The sequence below is a fragment of the Paralichthys olivaceus genome, chromosome 20, assembly GCF_024713975.1.
Source record: "Paralichthys olivaceus isolate ysfri-2021 chromosome 20, ASM2471397v2, whole genome shotgun sequence".
In the NCBI taxonomy this organism is placed as follows: Eukaryota; Metazoa; Chordata; class Actinopteri; order Pleuronectiformes; family Paralichthyidae; genus Paralichthys; species Paralichthys olivaceus.
Genome location: NC_091112.1, coordinates 3,700,023 through 3,719,369, shown reverse-complemented (window position 1 = coordinate 3,719,369; position 19,347 = coordinate 3,700,023). Strand labels below are relative to the sequence as shown.

General features: G+C 45.6%; 1 protein-coding gene across 2 annotated transcripts in view; it reads right to left on the bottom strand.

The window, feature by feature from the left end:
* Positions 1-19,347, bottom strand: part of myo1g (myosin IG) — a 31,952-nt gene that overhangs the window by 9,848 nt on the left and 2,757 nt on the right. For both annotated transcript variants that reach the window (XM_069516944.1, XM_069516943.1), the window contains 20 exons: positions 18,496-18,704; positions 18,191-18,284; positions 17,814-17,979; positions 16,941-16,994; positions 16,692-16,787; positions 16,478-16,594; positions 16,113-16,319; positions 15,881-16,026; positions 15,667-15,781; positions 15,376-15,546; positions 13,838-13,908; positions 9,286-9,360; positions 9,029-9,161; positions 7,177-7,343; positions 6,692-6,899; positions 5,971-6,194; positions 5,437-5,581; positions 4,037-4,141; positions 3,277-3,390; positions 499-656 (listed from right to left, as the gene is read on the bottom strand). In XM_069516944.1, the coding sequence (XP_069373045.1) occupies positions 499-656; positions 3,277-3,390; positions 4,037-4,141; positions 5,437-5,581; positions 5,971-6,194; positions 6,692-6,899; positions 7,177-7,343; positions 9,029-9,161; positions 9,286-9,360; positions 13,838-13,908; positions 15,376-15,546; positions 15,667-15,781; positions 15,881-16,026; positions 16,113-16,319; positions 16,478-16,594; positions 16,692-16,787; positions 16,941-16,994; positions 17,814-17,979; positions 18,191-18,284; positions 18,496-18,704 (2,775 nt within the window). The remainder of the gene's footprint in view (positions 1-498; positions 657-3,276; positions 3,391-4,036; positions 4,142-5,436; positions 5,582-5,970; positions 6,195-6,691; positions 6,900-7,176; positions 7,344-9,028; positions 9,162-9,285; positions 9,361-13,837; positions 13,909-15,375; positions 15,547-15,666; positions 15,782-15,880; positions 16,027-16,112; positions 16,320-16,477; positions 16,595-16,691; positions 16,788-16,940; positions 16,995-17,813; positions 17,980-18,190; positions 18,285-18,495; positions 18,705-19,347) is intronic.

The window sequence follows — 19,347 nt, the reverse complement described above, 5'->3', positions numbered from 1 at the left end:
GCCCCCTGACTGTCAGGTTGGAGACGACATGTTAACCTGTAACCAGACACCCCAGTAATAAAACCTATAATGTCGACGGAATAAAAAGGTTACGGTCCTTCAAGCGTTTTCATTACAGTCGTAACGCTGATGTCCGTTGAAAGGTAAGAGGTTCAAGCTGCAGAAGAAGTGCAGGGAGCAGTTTGAGCAGCGGAAATAAAAGTGATGGTGAAACTTTAAAAGGGTTTAATTTAGAATGGGCCTTAAATATCGACAAGTATGTCTCAGGGCCTCAAAAACAGCATCCAACACCTTTTCACACAGTTTCTAATAAAAACACAAAGAACATTTGACATCGGTCGACAGGTGTAAATGTAAAATGTGTCTAGAATTTATATAAAACACTTTTTACAGGTTTAAATAAGAAATAAAAATCTGGTGGTTTTTTTGTCCAGATGCTTTGACGTCAAAGAGAAAAATTCCTCATCGCTAACAATGGTGTGTAGTTGTGGAACTGACCGTGCAAAGTGGTCGACCAGCGCTCCCACCAGCTCGCCCACTCGGTCCTGGTTGGGGCACAGCTCCCCTCGCTGCAGACACAGCAGGACGTCATCCTGAGAGGACGTGTGCAGCGCCACCATCTGGTCGACTCCGCTGGTCACACTCAGTCCCGTAAACTGTAGAGAGAAACGCACAGACAGAAATAATGAATTCTGTATGAGAACAGTCGAACGAACAGTGTGATCCCTGCCATCTTTTATGTCCCATCCTCTAACATGGAGGAGGCAGGATTCACAACCTATACTGCAGCCTGCCACCAGGGGGAGAGCGAAATAGTGTCTTCACTTTTAGACGGCTGTCATGTCGTCCATCTTTACACAGAGTTCATGAACCAGACTGTAGATTACACAGCTACACATTCAACGCTAGTTTAGGGATTTTCTGAAAGTTAGAATTTCTTCGTCCGACCACCGCTCATGCTAATCATCCAGATGTTGTGTAAACTTTACTCTTGAACTTTTCCAGCTGCAGTATAGCAACATATAAAAACATAACGCACGGGACCCGACTGTAGGCTGAGATTTTCAGCGGCACATATGAGAGCACCGGAAATTAATTTGAATAAAAGCGTCAGGGATTATCACGTCAACGTATAATACTTGTGAATTTAATGCGGCCCGGCGCAGTATACCCTGGATCAAAAAAATCATGCATGGATGAAGTCGACGGATTATTTCTGCTCCCAGTATGTAGGGTGAGAGAAATTGTGCCTGCGGTGCACGTGAGGTGCAGTGACGGGAAAGTCATGAGGTGCGACCCAGATGGAATCATGTACAGATTTACTGCTGCTGAAGAAACGCGGGCGAGAGAGAGAGAGAGAGGGGGACGGAGTGAAAGTGAGAGAGAAGGACAAAGAGACAGGGACAGTGTGTGTGAAAGATAAACAGAGAGAGGGAGAGAGAGAGAGGGAGTGAGGTGTATCAGAGGTTTTAGAAAGGGAGAGTCAGAGCAGATTAAGCCTCTTATGACCCCTGGGAACACACAGGTTAATCCAGGAGGGACGACCGTGAGCAGGACGTCCCACCACTGTCCAGATTCTGGTGCGACCTGACTTTTCCTTCCAAACGATTAAGAGTGTGATGTTGTTGAGTCCTTTAGTAGATTTGCTTTCTTCAGTGTCAAACACGAGTTTCCATTAAAACACTGTGACTGAAACATCACAATCACACACAAAGCTGTTGATTTGTCCCGGTTCTCCCTCGGTTGTTGACCCGGGGGACGCTGTGGTGGTCAGACCTGATGGATCTGTGCTGAAGAGTCTGGTGACACAGTCGGAGGAACGTGGCCGCTCGGCTTCTTCAATGCTCTGTTCTCTGTTTCTGACCTGGTTAAGACTCGTTTCTCTAATAACATCAGTTTATCTTAAGGCGCTCCGCTGCTGCAGAATAATGGTGTTTAACCCTCTGGTGTGTTTTGAGCTGCCTCGCTCTTTAAACAAAACCGCTGGACGTCCAGCTGTGCCGACTCATTATTACTGGAATTTACTGTAAAAACTGCAAATCAAACACTGTTCGGCTCAAACTTCTTTTCTCTGAGTTTTTTTTTTTTTTCATGTCACAGAAGCAGAAATAAAACAAAAATGATAAGAAATGAGAAATGTCATGATATAGATATTTGAATATGACTTTCCCCTCATGCATTATTAGATCTGTTCATTTATTTTAAATTGAAAGGAGACATTAGGCCTCTTTGGTTTTTTCTTTCCTCTGGTGTTAGAGGTTGTTTGTGGATGACTGCAAACATCTGAAGGAAATCAGTTCTTCTTTTCTCGAACCTCTACATCAAGTCCTCAGCATCCTGTTCGCTCAGAAACACATCAACCCCTGGAAAGAAAATCATGATGTAAAAGCTTTTTGAGAGGACCTGGGATCAGGTTAAATGAAGCTGCCATCTTTCTGTCTCACTCTTCACTTCCTCTCCCCGGTGACTTCCCTGATCCAGTTTCTCACATCAGGCCAGGAAATGAGCCAGGTTCGCCCCAGACGGCAGAAAAACCTTGAGATAAGCCAGACCGCCGCTGTTGTTGGAGCACGAACGCCGCGTCGCACACTCCGACGTGCACATACACACACACGCGTTGACTCTGAAAATCCAGGTCAGGAGCCCCTTGAGCCACCAGGTTCTCTGTGTGTCTCTTATTGATGGACGGCAGTGACACAGGTCAAACATGATGGAGGACGTGTGTGTTTGTGGAGTGAAACAATGGGAGCGAGAGGACGGAGTGAGGAATAAGGGAGAGCTGCAGCGAGTCTGACCCACATTCAGAGCCGTGCAGGTCATCATGTGGGGACACGCATCTTAAAACCCACACTGGTCCCCACCACTTTGTTCATTTGTTCCTCTCTGAGGTTTCACAGTTCATTGTTTAACAGTTCAATGCTGTTTAAAGGGGAAGTGAAACATCGGAGGTTGGATGTTTCAGGGTTTGATTTCTCTGTTTCACGAGTGCATTAATAAATCCCTGGACTACTCTTAACTGTGGCATTATTCTATCTCTATTATCTTTCAGTTTAGTCGTCATCATCATCATCTCAATTCCCTGCAGAGATCATCCATCCTTCATTTACCCTGCGTGTCCTCTCAGGGCGGCTGCAGTAGCCAGACTGGACAAACTGAGACGATGTTAATAATGATGATGAAAATCAGTTACGAGTCCACAGATGAGACGTACGTGTCGTGTTTCTTTGTGCATGAATATGTGCGAGTGTGCGTTTCTTCTCCCACGTGAGCACTCACCGCCTCTAAAGGAAGCCTCTTCAAAACCTTGTACTGTTTCTTCGGCTCTAATTTGTAGACGTACTTGTCTGTGACGAGCAGGCCGCGATCCGTGCTTCTGTTGAATCTATTCACCTGAGAGAGCGAGGGAGGGAAACAGAAAGAAGAAAAGATAAGATACGCAGCATTTGTTCCTTTTTCTATTTTCCTGTTAAGAGCTTTGTTTGCTGCTCGTGGAAGCTGCTGGGTTATTATCTCTACGTGTCCTTACGGAGCTGCAACACGTAAACAACAAAGACAAATCAAAGGCTCTGATGTGTCAGTTTCAGGAGGTTTTTTTATTCACTTCGTCAAAACCCAGATTTCTTCAGATACATAAAATCTTAAGCTTTACCCAGAATCAATCCCCGACTGAGAGGAGATGGTCATTATTATCCAGAGGGAGATGATAAGTTCAAGTTCATCATGAGGTGAAGTAAAAAGAACTGAAGACTTTTAGAGGTTAAGAAAAGTTTATGAATGAATACAGTCCCTTTTATGATTAATCCTTTGATTATATTTTCTCCTCCTGCCTGAGAGGGTTGTGTTCACTGTTGGAACATGAAATATTGAAAGACGAGCTCATACAAAGGAGGAAAAGTGTGAGGGGGTGGAGAGGGGGGAAAACAGCAAGTGAGAAAAACATCCCACAGCAAAAAAGGAAGCAACAAAAGGAAAGAAACTCCTTGTGGCTACTACACAGATTTTTCATTTCACGGTGTTCGTTTCCCTCGTACTGTACCTTCCTGCAGAAGCCGGAGAAGAGGACCCCGCTGTACTCGTTTTTGTTCCTCAGCTCCTTGGAAGTGCGGATGAAGTTGGAGCTGGTCTGGGGGCAGTCTTGTACCTGCGGAAATCAAAAGGCCCACATTACTGCGAGAGGCTCAGATGGTTTGGGAACTTAGTCGTCATCGTAAAACACTCGGTGACCCCGCTCGGCCTCTTTCGAGCTTTTTTTTTTTTTTTTTATCGCTTTAATTCCGCGAGTGGAAGATGAAAGCTCGGGGCCTCGGGCTGCTGTTACCAGACACGCTGTTTGACATGCCGTTAGAGGGGGAGCAGGGCGGCTGATATCGGAGCTAAACGGCCTGATGAGAAATACAGTCATGGGCAGTCGAGAAGGAAATTTAAAACCGTGTCATTGTCTCCCTGCTATAGAGCCATTATAATAACGCCTTCAATCCTATGTGACTGTTCCTCCTCAGAGCCACTACAGGACTATGGTTGGATGACTTTCCTGAGCTCGGTCCATCATTCGTTCCAGCGAGGAGAAATCTCAGAGCTGAAACGTTTTGCTTCCCACAGCAACTTCATGACACAATAACTGATTAAAAGCAAAGTCATCAGAAACAGAAGCCATCTTTGAGAAAAATCGATCTACTTTACGTAAATATTCATATAAACCAGTTGGGCTCTGATGTGATGTTTTGTAAGTTAGACGTGAAAACTATCCTTTATGTTTGTGTTGTCGTCTTCTCTCACACACCAGCAGCCTCTCTGCCTCGACCTCTAACACCAGCGCTAATCCAGAGCATCGACTTGTCGAATCTTGGTTTCCGAGAAAACCTGAGGCACTAAATGGTGGAACTGTCCCATTTCCAGTCATTCTCCTTGTTCTCGAACTGCGTCATCCACCTACACACGGCTCGGGCTGACCGTGTGCCGCATTACATGCACTTATCTATAGGTCTTTATGGAATTAACCACAATCACGTGAAGAGGCCCTGAAGGAGGCCAGCGTGTCACAGGCCGCCTGACCGACTAACGAGGCGAGTGACTCAGGACTCTCCGTCGTGCTCACGCTCCCTGAAGGAGCCTTTCAAGCCGGCGGCCACCAAATAACCTCAGATTATCTGGTAAATGAGTCCAGTGTGGGCTTCATTAAAAGCAGCTGTGTTCACAAGCAGCGTCGTCCCGCTCCGGTCACGCTGTTTACCGTGAGGCTCGTCACATGCATCACATACATCACCACAACATTCCATACGCTGTCGGGGGGGGCCAGTGGTTTTTATTGTGATAGATTTGAGTTGGAAAAAGGAATTTATCAGTTATTTATTTGATTTATTTACAGTAAGTCAACATGATGTGAGGGACGTGTGGTACTGCTGAGTTGTGTGTGTGTGTGTGTGTTCTGACTCTTACATTAGCCAGGTAGTCCCTCTCCCAGGCTCGGCTGACACCCCAGTCTTTCCTCTCTCCCCTCAGAGCCGTCAGAGCCGCCACCTTGGCCCGGACCTCCAGCATGTCAGACGGCGGGATGTTCTTCACGATCTGCCTCGCCCACCACCTGACAGCAAGGGGTGAGAACAAAGCAGCGTGGGTGAAATAACACATCAAAGGTGCAGAGCAGTAGGAGGTGCAGCTCCGGGTTAATGTGCGTGAGGATAAAGTTTTAATCTGCTGCTCACAAGTCACAACAACAACAGCACACTCACACGACAAATTCTGCTGAAAAAGGTGTTTGTAAAGTTTTTCTCTGGGTTGTGAAGATTGTGGGGAAACATTTTGGATAATGTAAGTTCACAAGTTGATGAAATATAAGACATTCTTCTTTAAGATACAAGAACCTTCTTCTGTCAGTTTCTTCAACGTGAAATGAGATTGGGAAAATATTTTAAAACACTGTTTCTGTTTGTTATTGTCGTGGTGTTGGAGTTTTGTTGTGTGGGATCTGACCTGCGGTGCAGCAGGACCGTGTTGTTGTGAAACTGGGACAGAGCTACAGGCGGGGTCGGCCACTCGACGCTCTTCCCATAGTCGGCCATGGTTCGCACATTAGCGAACCTCCGCGCCACCTCCCAGAAGTGAGCCTTGACCTTGTAGCGCTTATAGCAGCCCATGATGGTGTAGATGGCTCTCATCCGCTGGCACCGCATACGAGCTAACGCCCCTCGCCAAACCTGCCAGTTTTAGAAACACAGGGAGGAGAGATGTTTTCTTGGACTCCTGCTGAGCCGAAGACAAAAACTTGTGCTCCAGTTAGAGACGCAGACTCTGCAGAGCCATCAAAGTAGGTCAGAGAGAAGAGAAGATATTTCACAGAGCGAGCCGAGTAATTGACTTTAATGTAACTGTACTCTGGATCTCATTAATTCTCCCAATTATTGTTACAGGAAATTAGGATTCATGCAGGCAGATGAATTCCAGTCAAAGTTAACCAGGAGGCTGAGAAACCCAGAATCCGGCGTTTGAAACTGGGGGAGATAACGTTGTGGATGATTAACTGTAGACGACTTGAGCTGCGTGCTGTATTGCATCAGGTCTCTGTGTCAGATCAACGCATCATTAAAATGCAGGATTTAAAAACATCTGCGGAGGATTTAAAATCATTTTGAGGGTGAATAGTAAAGAGAGGATCGTTTAATCTCGACAGTTACACGCAGTACTTCAGTTGTACCTTCTGCAAGAAGAGCACCAGGATGGGGATGACTCCCGCTCTCTCCTGCTCCAGGGTGAAGAGAGAGCGCGGCGTTCGGACAAACAGCTTGGTGTGCCCGTACGCCACGTCGTCCTGGAAACCGTAGTGGTTGACGATGGCCTCCACGGCCTGTCTGTCCGACCCCATCAGGTGGTTCGGCCAGGTGTACTCACACGTCATTTTATACCTGCAGGCGACAGAAAGAAATCAGGGGTTGTGATCGCGACAGAGTGAAGCCAAAACATCTTGATCGCCCCCCGGTGGCTAGAATCGTTATAGGTCATAAACCCCATGCCTCCTCCATGTCTGAAGCTGGGAGATGGAGCAAACTAAAAAAGTGCGAGTACACGTAAAACAAATGTTTCTGAAAGATGGTCTCCGTTATTTTAGGTCTTCACAGTGAAACATAATAATTTAACCTTCGACTGGATTCTTCATGAGGAAGTCTGGCTGCACTCTCTTACCGCTGAAGGAAACGATTGTAGGGCTGCCTGTAGGCGAAGCCCGCCCTGCGCACCATCACGTTCTCCAGCAGGCCGAGGTACGCCACCTGGTGCTGGCAGCGAGCATCGTCGAATAACACCGCCGACTTCATCTCGTTGGGCTTCACGCAGCGCACGTAGTACGGCTCCTGGAAGACAGAGCAGAGTTGAGTGTTGTTGGCCTATTGGCCTGAAATACAGATCAGTATTGTTATTAACGTTGTCGGTTTTATTATTTTAATGCTGTTTTTTTATTTCCGCATCATTTTATTCCGTTGTCTTATTTCAGAGCTCTTATATTTTTAAAGCACTTTGTTATTATTCGCTCATGTGTTCGTCGCTGTGTAAGTAAACAAACCACACTCAGCCTGTAAACTGTCACTGAGCCTCAGCTCAGCTGCAACACTGGCAAACTGAGTTCACTGACCTTAATGTGATTTTTCAGAGTATCTCAGCAGACACCACTGTGAGCAGCTGAGCCGAGGAACTTGTCCACTTACTAACGGCACATTGAACTTTAGGTTCAAACTTGCAGGACGGTAAATTGTGGCTGGACGCCTGCACCTTGACAGGGATCTCTGAGGCACACGACATCCTATCAAAGAGCAGAGACTGCTGTGTTTTCACTGTCGCTTGCTTTCTGTCCATGAAAGATGAACAAAGCGGAACAAAGCGAGCACATCGTGACGACGGTGTCATCCATCACATCAATGATGCATGTGCTCGTGTGCCCCCAAGTTTCAACTCAGCTCGGCAGAGATGTGAGAAACGAGGCGGTTAATGAGGGTTGGGAGTAAATGAGGTGGGCAGACTGGGCACAGGTGAACAAGCAGACGAGGAAGTCATCCGCTCTTTCAACGGGATCTTTGCCAGAGGACTTTTCTTTCATTTTACCTCAGCCGCACTGAGACAGGACGCAACAACAGCCCAGCAGCAGGCCATCCCAAAATAACAGCAGGAAATGTCAGACTCCAGTCAGTGAGACAAGGCCAGGAGAGGTGAGCAGCAGCACCGCCGCCTCCTCGCCGCCTCCTCACCACCTCCTCCCCACCACTCTCCAAGCTCCACACTCACACACTCAGGCAGGATGAGGACAAGCAAGAGCACATTGCTCTGTATTCATGCTCCTGCTGGACAGCTGCACGCTTCCTCTCGCCCCGTAGCTTGTGATGCATGACAACGAACCGTCCTCGCAAAAGAAACACGGCACGGACACACTGGCAGCCTCAGAATAGCCTGTGACTCACATATGAGCTTTACAGGAACCAGAGGAGCTTCCGCTGGTGCAGAGCATCGTCCTGATGATCACACGTATGAGTAAACTGACCCATGAGCCTCTACTGACGCTAAACTACTGGCTAAAGACTGAGACTCCAGGTGATTTACACTTTATTCCATGACGTCACCCGTTGGTTTGTGAGCTGATGTTTTGAGGCCTTGTGGGATCATAATTTACAAAATGAACATCATGCTTTATTGAAGAAGACTTGACACTAGAGATTGAGATCATAAAGTCCTCGACATGAATAATCCAGTGAGAAGGAGAGTCATCGTCTCAAAGACTTCTATACAGAACACATCCTGTTGTTTATCTAAATGAAGAGTAGATCGATATATTAACACCACAAAATTAAAGCATTAATACTTTTCTCTCTCTCTCACACACATCGTTCTCAACTTCACTGCTCTCGGCCTTAAACTTCTGCAAAAACATTACTTGATTTGATTTTTTATCGTCACAATAAACTGATAAAGAAAAACTGATGTGAAGATCTGTCGCTTTTCCCGCCGGGTTAAATGAAGAGGAAGTAAATCTTGAGCCGGAGCCACTGACCTTACAGGCCAGTTTATCCACCAAGGCCACAATGGAGTTCTTGAAGAGGGTGGCGGCGGTCAGAGGTCGCTTGGTGACCTCGGTGATGCTCAGCTGACCATCTGGCCACATCTCCTTCAGGACTGGGTTGGCACTGCGAGATGGAGAGAGGCAAGAAGGACGACATTAACTGGGTTAGTGAGGAGAAACTTATTTACACTTAACCCAGTTACTGAACCCAGTTTAGAAGATCATGACGTGGAGTCTGTTTTCGGTACCTGTTGTACATGAGGCGCTTGAAGTCTTGGAAAAGCAGGTCCTTGTTTTTGTCCAAAAAGCCCTCAACCGAATATCTGCAACAGAGAGAGAGAGAGAGAGAGAGTGAGAGGAAGTGGACAAAAGCAGATGAAAAGAAAGTGAGAGGCGTCAGGACGCTGCAAGTCAGACAGAAAGTAACACGATTTAAACAGCGAGCGTCTGTCTCTAAAAGCGTCAGTATCATTACCCGCTAACAGGCTCTGCTCCGAATGATTCACAGTCCTCAGGCCAGAGGATCGAAACAGTCAGGCCACTTAGACAATTTACAAATTAGGGTCAAAATCCCCCGACAGTTAAAAAACAAACAAAAAACTGTCTACAAACTAATCTGTCTGTTTTCAAACTGCCCGGCTGGCATCAGTGGGAGGTCACGGGCAAAACTGTGTGGCACCGTTACATAAGTCATCGGGAGTGCAGTGCAGCTAAACCGACGCCTCTTTTTCTGTCATTCGCAATTCAATTATAACTCTCAGTGCAGAAGCTGGTGCGATAAAAGCTGCTTCCTTTTTATAGAACGCAGAAACTGTGCAGACGGAGGCAGAGTTACACCGGAGCAACAACACAACGATGCGAGAAAGCTCAGTTTCAAAACCTGCAGCTCAGCTGAATGTACAGAAAACATCTACAGAAAAACTACAGATACATATTCATGTGATGTATTATTATATATTACAATATGTCACTGGTGAATATGAGCTTGTACCTTTGTAGCAGCTGGAGACGAAGCTACACATATATTAGGTTTAGTCCAGTGCTGCCCAGCCCAGTGTGAGGATTCAAGTGGAGGAAAGAATAATCTTCATTTTTGCATTTTTCTAATCTTTGCTTTTGAACTAAATTTCATGATTTTTTTACTCATTAGGGCCCAAGAAGTTTAAATTAAAATTAACCTATATAAGAAGCTAAGATGGTAAATCCGTTTTATAACCCAAATTATAAAATGTAATCTGTAATGTAGTGCAATAAAAAGTAGAAACTTGTATACATAGTTTTCAGATAAATGGAAAGACATTTTTCCTTGAAATGTAGAAATAAAATACAGAATGAAATGAAAATACTAAAACCTTCAAAATGAACTATAGTATGATACTAGATTAATGGTACTTATTTAATTTCCATCAGTGCAGTAGCTTCACAATACCTCTCCACCTTTCTAGTGAACACACACAAGAGACATGTCACATGTCGTCTGCGACTGTGTCCTCATCTGTCACATCTGGAGGCAAAGACGCAGAGCTGGCTTTGACAGATGTGTCCCCATAACTCACGAGTGCAGAAACCACCTGACCAGATTCTAGGAAGCTCGTCGAGGGGAGACGGAGGGTGAAAGCATGAGTGGGAGCAATCAGAACACACAATAACAAGCCACACCGCTGGTTTACAAGGACAGGACATTGGATGGAACAGGACAGACAGGACAGGACATGCAGAGATAAAGGCAGGAGCTCTCCAGAGACAGGAGGATGATTTAGAGGAAAGTATATTTATGCGAAGGTCAAGGTTGGTGCTCGGAGAGGGCTGCGTTGTACTGGGTTGAAGGGAGCACACGCACTCACAGAGCCAGGGACACCAGCCTGACATTTGTTGCAGTATGAAGTTGTGCAGTAACGGGAGGATGATGCATCTTATGGCGGCTCAAAGTGCTGCATGTGCAGGCTAGAATACTGCAGGGAATTTAAAATGTGGGCAGCAGAAGAGAGTCAGGTGAGAGTCGCAGAAGAGGAGGAGGAGAAACAGAAGATACAGGATGAGGAAGGAAAAGGAGGAGGAGGGAGCGAAGTAGGTCAAAGCTTGTGATCGTGGCGGCGGTTTGGTGAGAGGAGGGGGAGGAGGGCAGCGGGTGGCGAGGGTATATTTAGCCAGGGTAAGGATAGACTGTAGGATGGGATGGGACAGGGGATGATGGGGGGGCAGTGCCAGCAGGAAGCAATATACGAGGGGTGACAGCTCAGCTGAGGGGGCCTCGACGTGGCCCCGAGACGAGCTGAGGGCCGGGTGAAGGGGACGGACGGTGACAGGGACGAACATCTGTCTTGACCTCCGTCATGCTAATGCTGGCAGGAGTTAAATTAAAGTGAGTGCATTAACATCTTTAAACATGAACTTTGATATTTTTGTGTCCACTTGGGGGCAGCGGACAAGTTGACAATCCAAATCCAACGTTAAGTCTTTCTTAGCTCAGTTTTTAGTCTGCACCACAGACAGATGGACGACGTGTCTCCACCAAGTGAATTCAAAATATCCCAGATATGGGAGCGGCCATCTTGCCCTGGTGATGTAATTTGGAGTCAGTCTGTGCAGAGGGGGTTGTGGAGTGTGATAAAAACTTTTTTTTTTTTTTTTTTTTTAAAGTTTGGCTCATGTTCCCTCTGCTGAGGCGTGTTTTATGATCTATACTGCAGCCAGACACCAGGGGGCAATCAAGATGCTTTCGTCTACTGTCTCTACCAACTCCTGAGGGAAATATCTGACTCTCTAAGCTGCTAAATGTTCACCGCTATGTTCACCAGCTTTGGTCTGTCTTCAGTTGCTGAGCAGGCAGGGGACAGTGTAAAGCCCCACTGACCACAGAGTGAAGCAGAGCAGTAAAGTTTCAGGTCCGACCACAGAACAATGAGCTGAACACCACCCTAAACCTGCAGCGGCTGCAGATTCAGGACGATTAAAAAAAAAAGTTTTCATTGAAAGACTTTTACTTGGGATAGAGTATTTTACTGGGGGGGGGGTAATTGTACTTTTACTTATGAGTTAAGGGTCTACATGCTGCCAGTGCATTAAAGATAAGTAGTAATTGTGTATCTGGAGCTTCTAAGATGGATGAAACTGCTCAGTGTTTGACATCGTGTTAGCCTGGATTTCACCGAGTCAAAGAACCTCAGTAAACCCTCCTCCACTCCTCCTTGATTACTGCTGCCGCTACATCCCCGAGCCAAAATTGTCTCATCAGCTGGCTCCATCCCTCCCCTCCCCTCTTCATCCCTCCATCCTCCTCTCGCATTCCCTTGACATATAAATGTCCTTCCCGTCTCAAGATCGAGGGCAGTACACGTGAGCGGAGGGGATCTTCCGAAAGCGAAGCCACGGATTCCTCATCGGGCCACGGTCTCCGTTAAAACCCAGTGAACACATGAGAGAAGAGGAGCAGTGATGAAGAAGACGAAGAAATCCTAAACCAAGCAACTGCAATCATCAACAGAACAGAATAAAAGCCTACGATGAAAATACTGCATCTGTTTTATAGCTTCACGTGTGATTTTAATAAAACTCAAAAATAAAAGTCAAAACGGAAACAAATCCAAAAATAATCTTTATAAATATCACAGTAATCAGAATAACTTCAACTGTCAACTAAAGCTAAAGGGTTTAAAACCACAAACAAATGTTCCTGCTAGTTTTGAAAAGACAAAAATGATTAATTTCGCGGTAAAATCTCTCCGAGTTGACATTTCTGTCATGTTTTGAAAAATACAGCAACCGGGGGGGGGGGGGGGGGGGGATTCATGGTGTCAGCAGCCATCAAACAAAAAGGAAAAAAAGGGAAACGGAGCATGAGTCATAAAATGATGTGTCAAAGCTGTGGAACGTGTTTCTACATGTTGAGCTTCTGTGACCACTGATGCTGTGAAATATTTTATCTCGACAGCACAGTTGAGTCCGCATCCTGTCTCCACCCCCACAATGACACGTGTGTCGCACAGCGCGCTTTGTCTTTATGTCCGGATGTGCAGGTTGATGACGCAAGGACTTTCTAACGTGTGATAAAAATACAGAGCTTTTACATTTATAATATATTCAGTGTTGGATTCTGGGGATATATATATATATATATATATATTGACATAAACACAGACACAAACTTATTGTTTGTCATCAGCTGACCTCTCTTAAAGAAGAGCATAAGATCATGTGACCCCTGTCGGGAGAAACCAGGTCTCGCTTCCTCTTCTGCCATATTCAGACCAGCTGTAAGGCATGCTGGGAAAAATTCTGGGGGGCCGATGGACAGTCAAACAATCTATCCATATAATTTTAACCGGTCCTGTCCGTCTATTTATCGAGTAAGATGCACATGAACTGGTGCTCCATGATCGGGCTCCCTGGCCAAAGTTTTATATCTCACCCTCACATCGAGCTAATAATAAATAATGAACCTGACCTCAGCACATGGGCGGTCGTTCACCTGCCAAACCTGCAGTGACTGAGGAATAACGTTTTCCATGCAGGCTCACTGTGTCAGGAGCCGAGCCACAGGAGGTCGAGGAGAGGAAGTAGCCCCGAGCTTGAGTTAACAAATACCAGAAAATATCTCTGCAGCACAACAAACTTCTCAGACCCATCGTGAAAACTGTTATTTCCTCACATTCTCTTGATAATCTTAATTTATGAATGATTCTAAGTAAATCACCCACATTTTGCCCCTTTAATAGGATTACGAGGCTTAAACTCTTTCAGACGCACTCAGGCACGAGCTCAAGAGAGGCAGCGGGGTGCGTTCATGTGCGGTGGACTCACGTGACGTCTCCGGCGTAGTGGCGAATGCGGAAGTGTTTCTGGAATTCCATGGTCTTATCAGTGGGGCTGAGCTGGAAACGGGGAGAAGACACCAAATGTAAAATAATAAACTTATTTCTCTTCGAATGAACGAACAGAGCAAAGATAAACTACCAGAGCTACAAGAGCAGGGAGGCTGAGGTTTGGAGCCTGTTTAGTTTGAAAAGCATCTTTGGACAAATCCCTGGACACAAAACATTAGAGGAACTCTGTCCTCTACTGACAGAAACACAGAACTGCACCTGAGTCACAGTTCAGTAAAAAGTGTTTTTGTTCTATCAAACCAAAATACTGGTTTTAAGGAGATAAACAACACATGTGTATTAATTTTTAATTTTATATCTGCACACTAACACAGTCAAAAGTAATTCTACATGTGATTTGATTTTATTATTCATTAGACTGTAATATTTCTAAATGTATTGTAATTGTCTGTATGTATATACTGTCTGTACCACTGTGCACTACACTGACATAATGACAAGGCATTGAATTTAATTTAATTTTTTAAATTACACCATTTCCTGTCTTTTTAGTGGTTAATCCGAACATAAATAACGTCAGTCACACTTTAGTGAAAACCATCTTTCATTCCCGGCAGATGTGTTTATTATGAAACGTCTGAATCTGTGTCAGCTCATCAAACATTAACTTTTCCGCAGTGGAGCAACTCGCCAGCTTCCCTGGTTTTGTGTCAGTGTGTTTACGATCCACCGAGAGGTGCATGCAATAATCATTTCTTATGTTTACACCGATCCAGTCAGTCACTTTGACGGTTCTGAGAAATGTTAAAAGTTTGGCCTGAAAACAAGATTTCTTCATTTTGTTTTTCTTCACAGTTACTCAAGTCAGAGGACGATGTGTCGACGACAGATCACCACTTCCTAAAGTCCCGTCAGACGAGAGACGAGATCCTTTTTTAAACTCTAACACCAACGTTTCTCGGTTACATGATGAGCAGCAAAAGATTTTAATTTCAATGTTTCAGCTCAAACCTGCAAATACTGACTGTTAATAAAGTTACTGAGGCGTCAATGTAAAACACCAGCGAGGAGCCGTTATGTACGTGTTCATGTCTGACTGACGGACGGACCACATGACAGATCCCCAAGAGTGTCACTCGCCCCCTGGTGGCTGGCTGCAGTGTAGGTCATAAATCCTCCATGTTAGCGGATGGGACACGGACCAAATAGTATTAAGTACATGTTTTCTCAATGTTTGGTTATTTCAGGTAGTTCCTATCACATGATAACATGTTGGTGGGTAAGTCTGGTTATAATTAGTTATCTGATGTTATGTAAACGGGGTGAAACATGATTGACAGCTGACACTGACTCGTGATCACATCCCCTGACTGCCACCGCACAGATTGAGTCATCCGTCTCCGCAGGCTGTTTGAATATTATCCTCATTATTATTTACAGCTCGAATTTTCTAGATTCACGTGTGAACAACAGAGTGAGAAGAGGACGAGCGATGACGCTGCGATCCGTTCTCACCTTGCGGGACGTGTAGTGGGGGTGCTGGGCCAGTTTGGTGTCCATGCTGTCCAGGCAGACTGTGTCAGTGACGTTACCCACGGTCATGCAGGCTTCATCCAGGACGGAGATGATGCCTTTGTGCGGCTGCTCCACGAGATCAACGATGATCTGGTTGTTGAAGTAGTCGATCTGTGCGAACAGCAGCAACGTGAGATAAAAAAGAGTTTGTTCCATTTCCAATGTGTGTGTGTGTGTGTGTGTGTGTGGACATCTTGAAAATGTGCGTTGCTGTTTGTGTGCATCTCTCACGTGTTGCCAGGTGATCCCCTCCCTGTGATATTCGCCTTGTTCCTGTCGGAGGATCAGCTCGATGAAAAGCTGCTGCAGCTTCTCGTTGCAGTAGTTGATGCAGAACTGTTCAAAACTGGACGACAACAGAGAAGCAAACGTCTTCAGCCACGACTAAACTTCGGTCTGTTCGAAGAAAGAAATACAGAACATTTGCCAAGTGAGCGACACTGACCTGTTGTTCTCAAAGATCTCAAAGCCGTAGATGTCCAGCACTCCGATGACGGTGTTTTTCCCATGAAGCACTGGGTCGTAGTCTTTCACTTCGATGACGCTGTTGATGCGGTTGACAATCCAGCAAAAAAGTCTTTCATAGAGAGCCTGCAGGAGGAGAGAAAAGAGAGAGAGTGTGTTAAACGAGTAAAACAATTCATCTGTATAAACCATCACCGGCGAGAAATCAGCACCTTGGCAAAAGCGTCCCGCCCAAAACAGGCCTGCTGCTCGGTGTGGCCCTTCTCGATGACCTCGCCGCCCCCGGTGGCCACGGTACGATACAGCAGGCTCTTACTGACGCCGTTTGGATCTGTGGCCGTCAGCTCAGAGATGTGGTTCACGGCTTCCAGCCCCAGGATCTGAACGTTCTCCCCGTCGCTCTCAAACTGAACGTTACCCTGAAAGAAACACAACTCCTTGATTCTTCACAATGATGCAAAATACAAATCTAAAATCTAAACAGGTGCTACAAGTATACGGCATTTTTCGATAATCTTAATCCTTTTAAATAAGCGTTAGAAATCTCCTGTGTTTAACACTCCGAGCTGCAGCTTACCAGCAGAAGGATGGAGGCAAGGATTTGATAAATGGAGTAAATCTCCTCGCTGGAGAAGCCGATCACATCCAGTGCACTCAGCACCGCCTTGTGGCTCGAGCGATCGTTGTTGGACGTCTAAAGACAGATGGAAGAAAAAGGTTTTGCCCATTGAAGAGTAATTATTATTATTATCTTCCTAAAAATGTAAATGGGACAAATAGATCGGACTCACAGCTGTTGCAACGCCCGCTTTGGTGTACGTATAAACAGCAGGATCCTTCTGCAGGTGAAAGGACTCCAGCATTTCATCTGAGCCTCCACGTAGTAGCTATACATCACAACAGATATGTGAGGGGTCAGTGTGCTTCTGTCCTTGTGTACGAATCACTGGACAGTTAATCGACAGCATTTGATACAAAGGTGGTTAAAGTTTGGACAAGAAATTAAAACGGAGCATCGTCGGCGTACAGTCAGACTGTACCTGGTAAAACGAGTGGAAGTTCCTCTCCCCCTCGTGCTGCTGGACCACCCGGGACTAAAACAGGAAAACAGAGTGAGGCATTAAATCACACATCCATCCTCAGACACTGAGGTCACACGGTCAGTGGTGAGATGTGATGTCTTGTGTCAAACCGGACGAATGAAAATAAAATAAAAATGTAATTTAATACTGATATCATTTATAATATAAGTGATGAAGTGTGACAAAGAGGTCAAAGCAAGTTGAAAATAAAAAAGGGAAAGTGTCAGAAACACTGAACTCAAAATCAAACTTGTGTCACCCATAGAAACTTCCTTGAATTGTAAAAATACAAGTATTTATAAGTGTTCTTCTGCAGAAATAAGAACAATCAACCAACCAATCTTCAGAACCATCACCAGCTGCTGTTACACGTTTCAGTTGTTTTTTCCCTTCAGGGAAAAACACTTAAACCAAACCTATTTCCAGAGAAAGTGCTTGGAAACAGTGTGGTTATTTCTGCCCCGTGAGAATGAATCATGACACCATCATTCACACCGGCTCCGAGTGCCAGACGGCTCCTCAGCAGAGAGAATAACTACAGCAGCATTGAGTACCCCCAGGTGAACCATTCATTAACACGCCACCGCCGCGCTGCACCGACTTCACAGACATGTCTATTCATGGATGTTCCCTCGCACCTCTTTGTCATCACCTCGTGAAACATTCATGTTCGGGAGAAAGGATGTAATTTAAAAACTAAATGAGCTGAACTTTTCTGCAGAGGTGGGCTCATTAGGTGCATGTCTTTTTGGTTTTGGTGTCTTCTGGACCCATGAAGGTCTCCGGGTCTGCGGAGGAAGGCCCTCCATCTTCCCGCCCGCCTCCTCTCACCTTCTCCAGCAGGTAGTTGTTGATGTGTCCTCCGGTGGGATCCCCGTTGAAGTTGAAGTTGATGTCCATGTACTTGCCGAAGCGGCTGGAGTTGTCGTTGCGATTCGTCTTGGCGTTCCCGAAGGCCTCCAGCACGCAGTTGGACTTGAGCAGCACATTCTTCACGCTGATGCATCACGTGACCATTGATGGAAGCATGTGGGGAAACAGCCGAGAGGAGAAGAAGAAGAAAGTGAGAATGATTCACGGCAACGTCAAACTCTCAAGATCCAGTTATTTATTTGTGTTGGACATACGGAGCCACATTTCCGTTTATAATGAATCCTATGTAAGGTCACTCATGAACCACTCGACCTTCAGATCACGGCAGCTCTCACCTCTCGACCTCCACCCTCTGGCTTGGGTTTGTGATGGCTGCTATATACTGCATGATGTATTTACTGGCTTCTGTTTTTCCTGCGCCGCTTTCACCTGAAGAAGAAAACGCGACAATTCACCAACACTGATGAACACAAGACGGTTACAGCTGCGTTTCAATGATTTTTCACAATGTCCTCTTGAGAAGATGTTTGATCACAGACTTTACATCTTTGTTTGTCTTCTGTAATTTTGCTTCGTGCATCGAGCTGGTTTTGCTTTCGACAAAAATGAATTTCACTGAGAAGTGAGAATCTGTTGTGACCTGATATGACGATGCAGGTGTCTTTGGCCCGCCTCTTCATGGCCTTGTAGGCGGCATCAGACACCGCGTACAGGTGAGGAGGGTTTTCATACAGCTCCCGGCCTCGGTACGCGTCGATGGTTTCTTTGCCATAAATTTCCATTTGTCTGTAAGGGTTGACAGAGACCACCACTTCTCCGATGTAGGTGTAGATACGGCCCTTCTCAAACCTGCACACAGACGACAAGCACACACGATGACGGATTTACAAATCACATGCACATGTGAGTGAGCACAAAGATATTTCACCTTCATTTACTGTAAACACGATATGAAAAAAGTATTTAATTTATTCACAAGAGCATTTTTTCCCACGGAAACACCCTCAAGTTAAAGTTTCCATGAAGATCATGCACCTATCTCACATGTAGTTGACAGGAAGTGACACAAGTGTCAAAGCAGGAAATGAAACTTGTGGTTCAAAGGGGCGTCGCCCGCTTGAGTAACCTCCTGTGGGTTCTCGTTGAGCTGGGAGGAGTAGAAATGTCTTGTCACTGAGGTTAATTGAGCTGCTCAATGAAACGCTTAAGTAACAGTGTGGCGGTGGCGTTGGGAGAGCAACATGCCAACATGAGCAGCTACGTGTCCCACTTCAGAGGCCGGGTCCTCTAATGTGCACATATATGCAGATCTAACTCAGGTCGAGGCTCCACCGAGAAGTGAACCCTCTCTATTTTTGTTTTGGAGGTTTGTGTGTAGAACCTCAGTATTCAAGATAATCTCGTTGTCAAGGATCCTGAAGCAATCTTTTTTTTATGGCAACACGTGGTTATTAACACGACTGAAAAGCTCGGTGAGGCTTCTTCACATGGT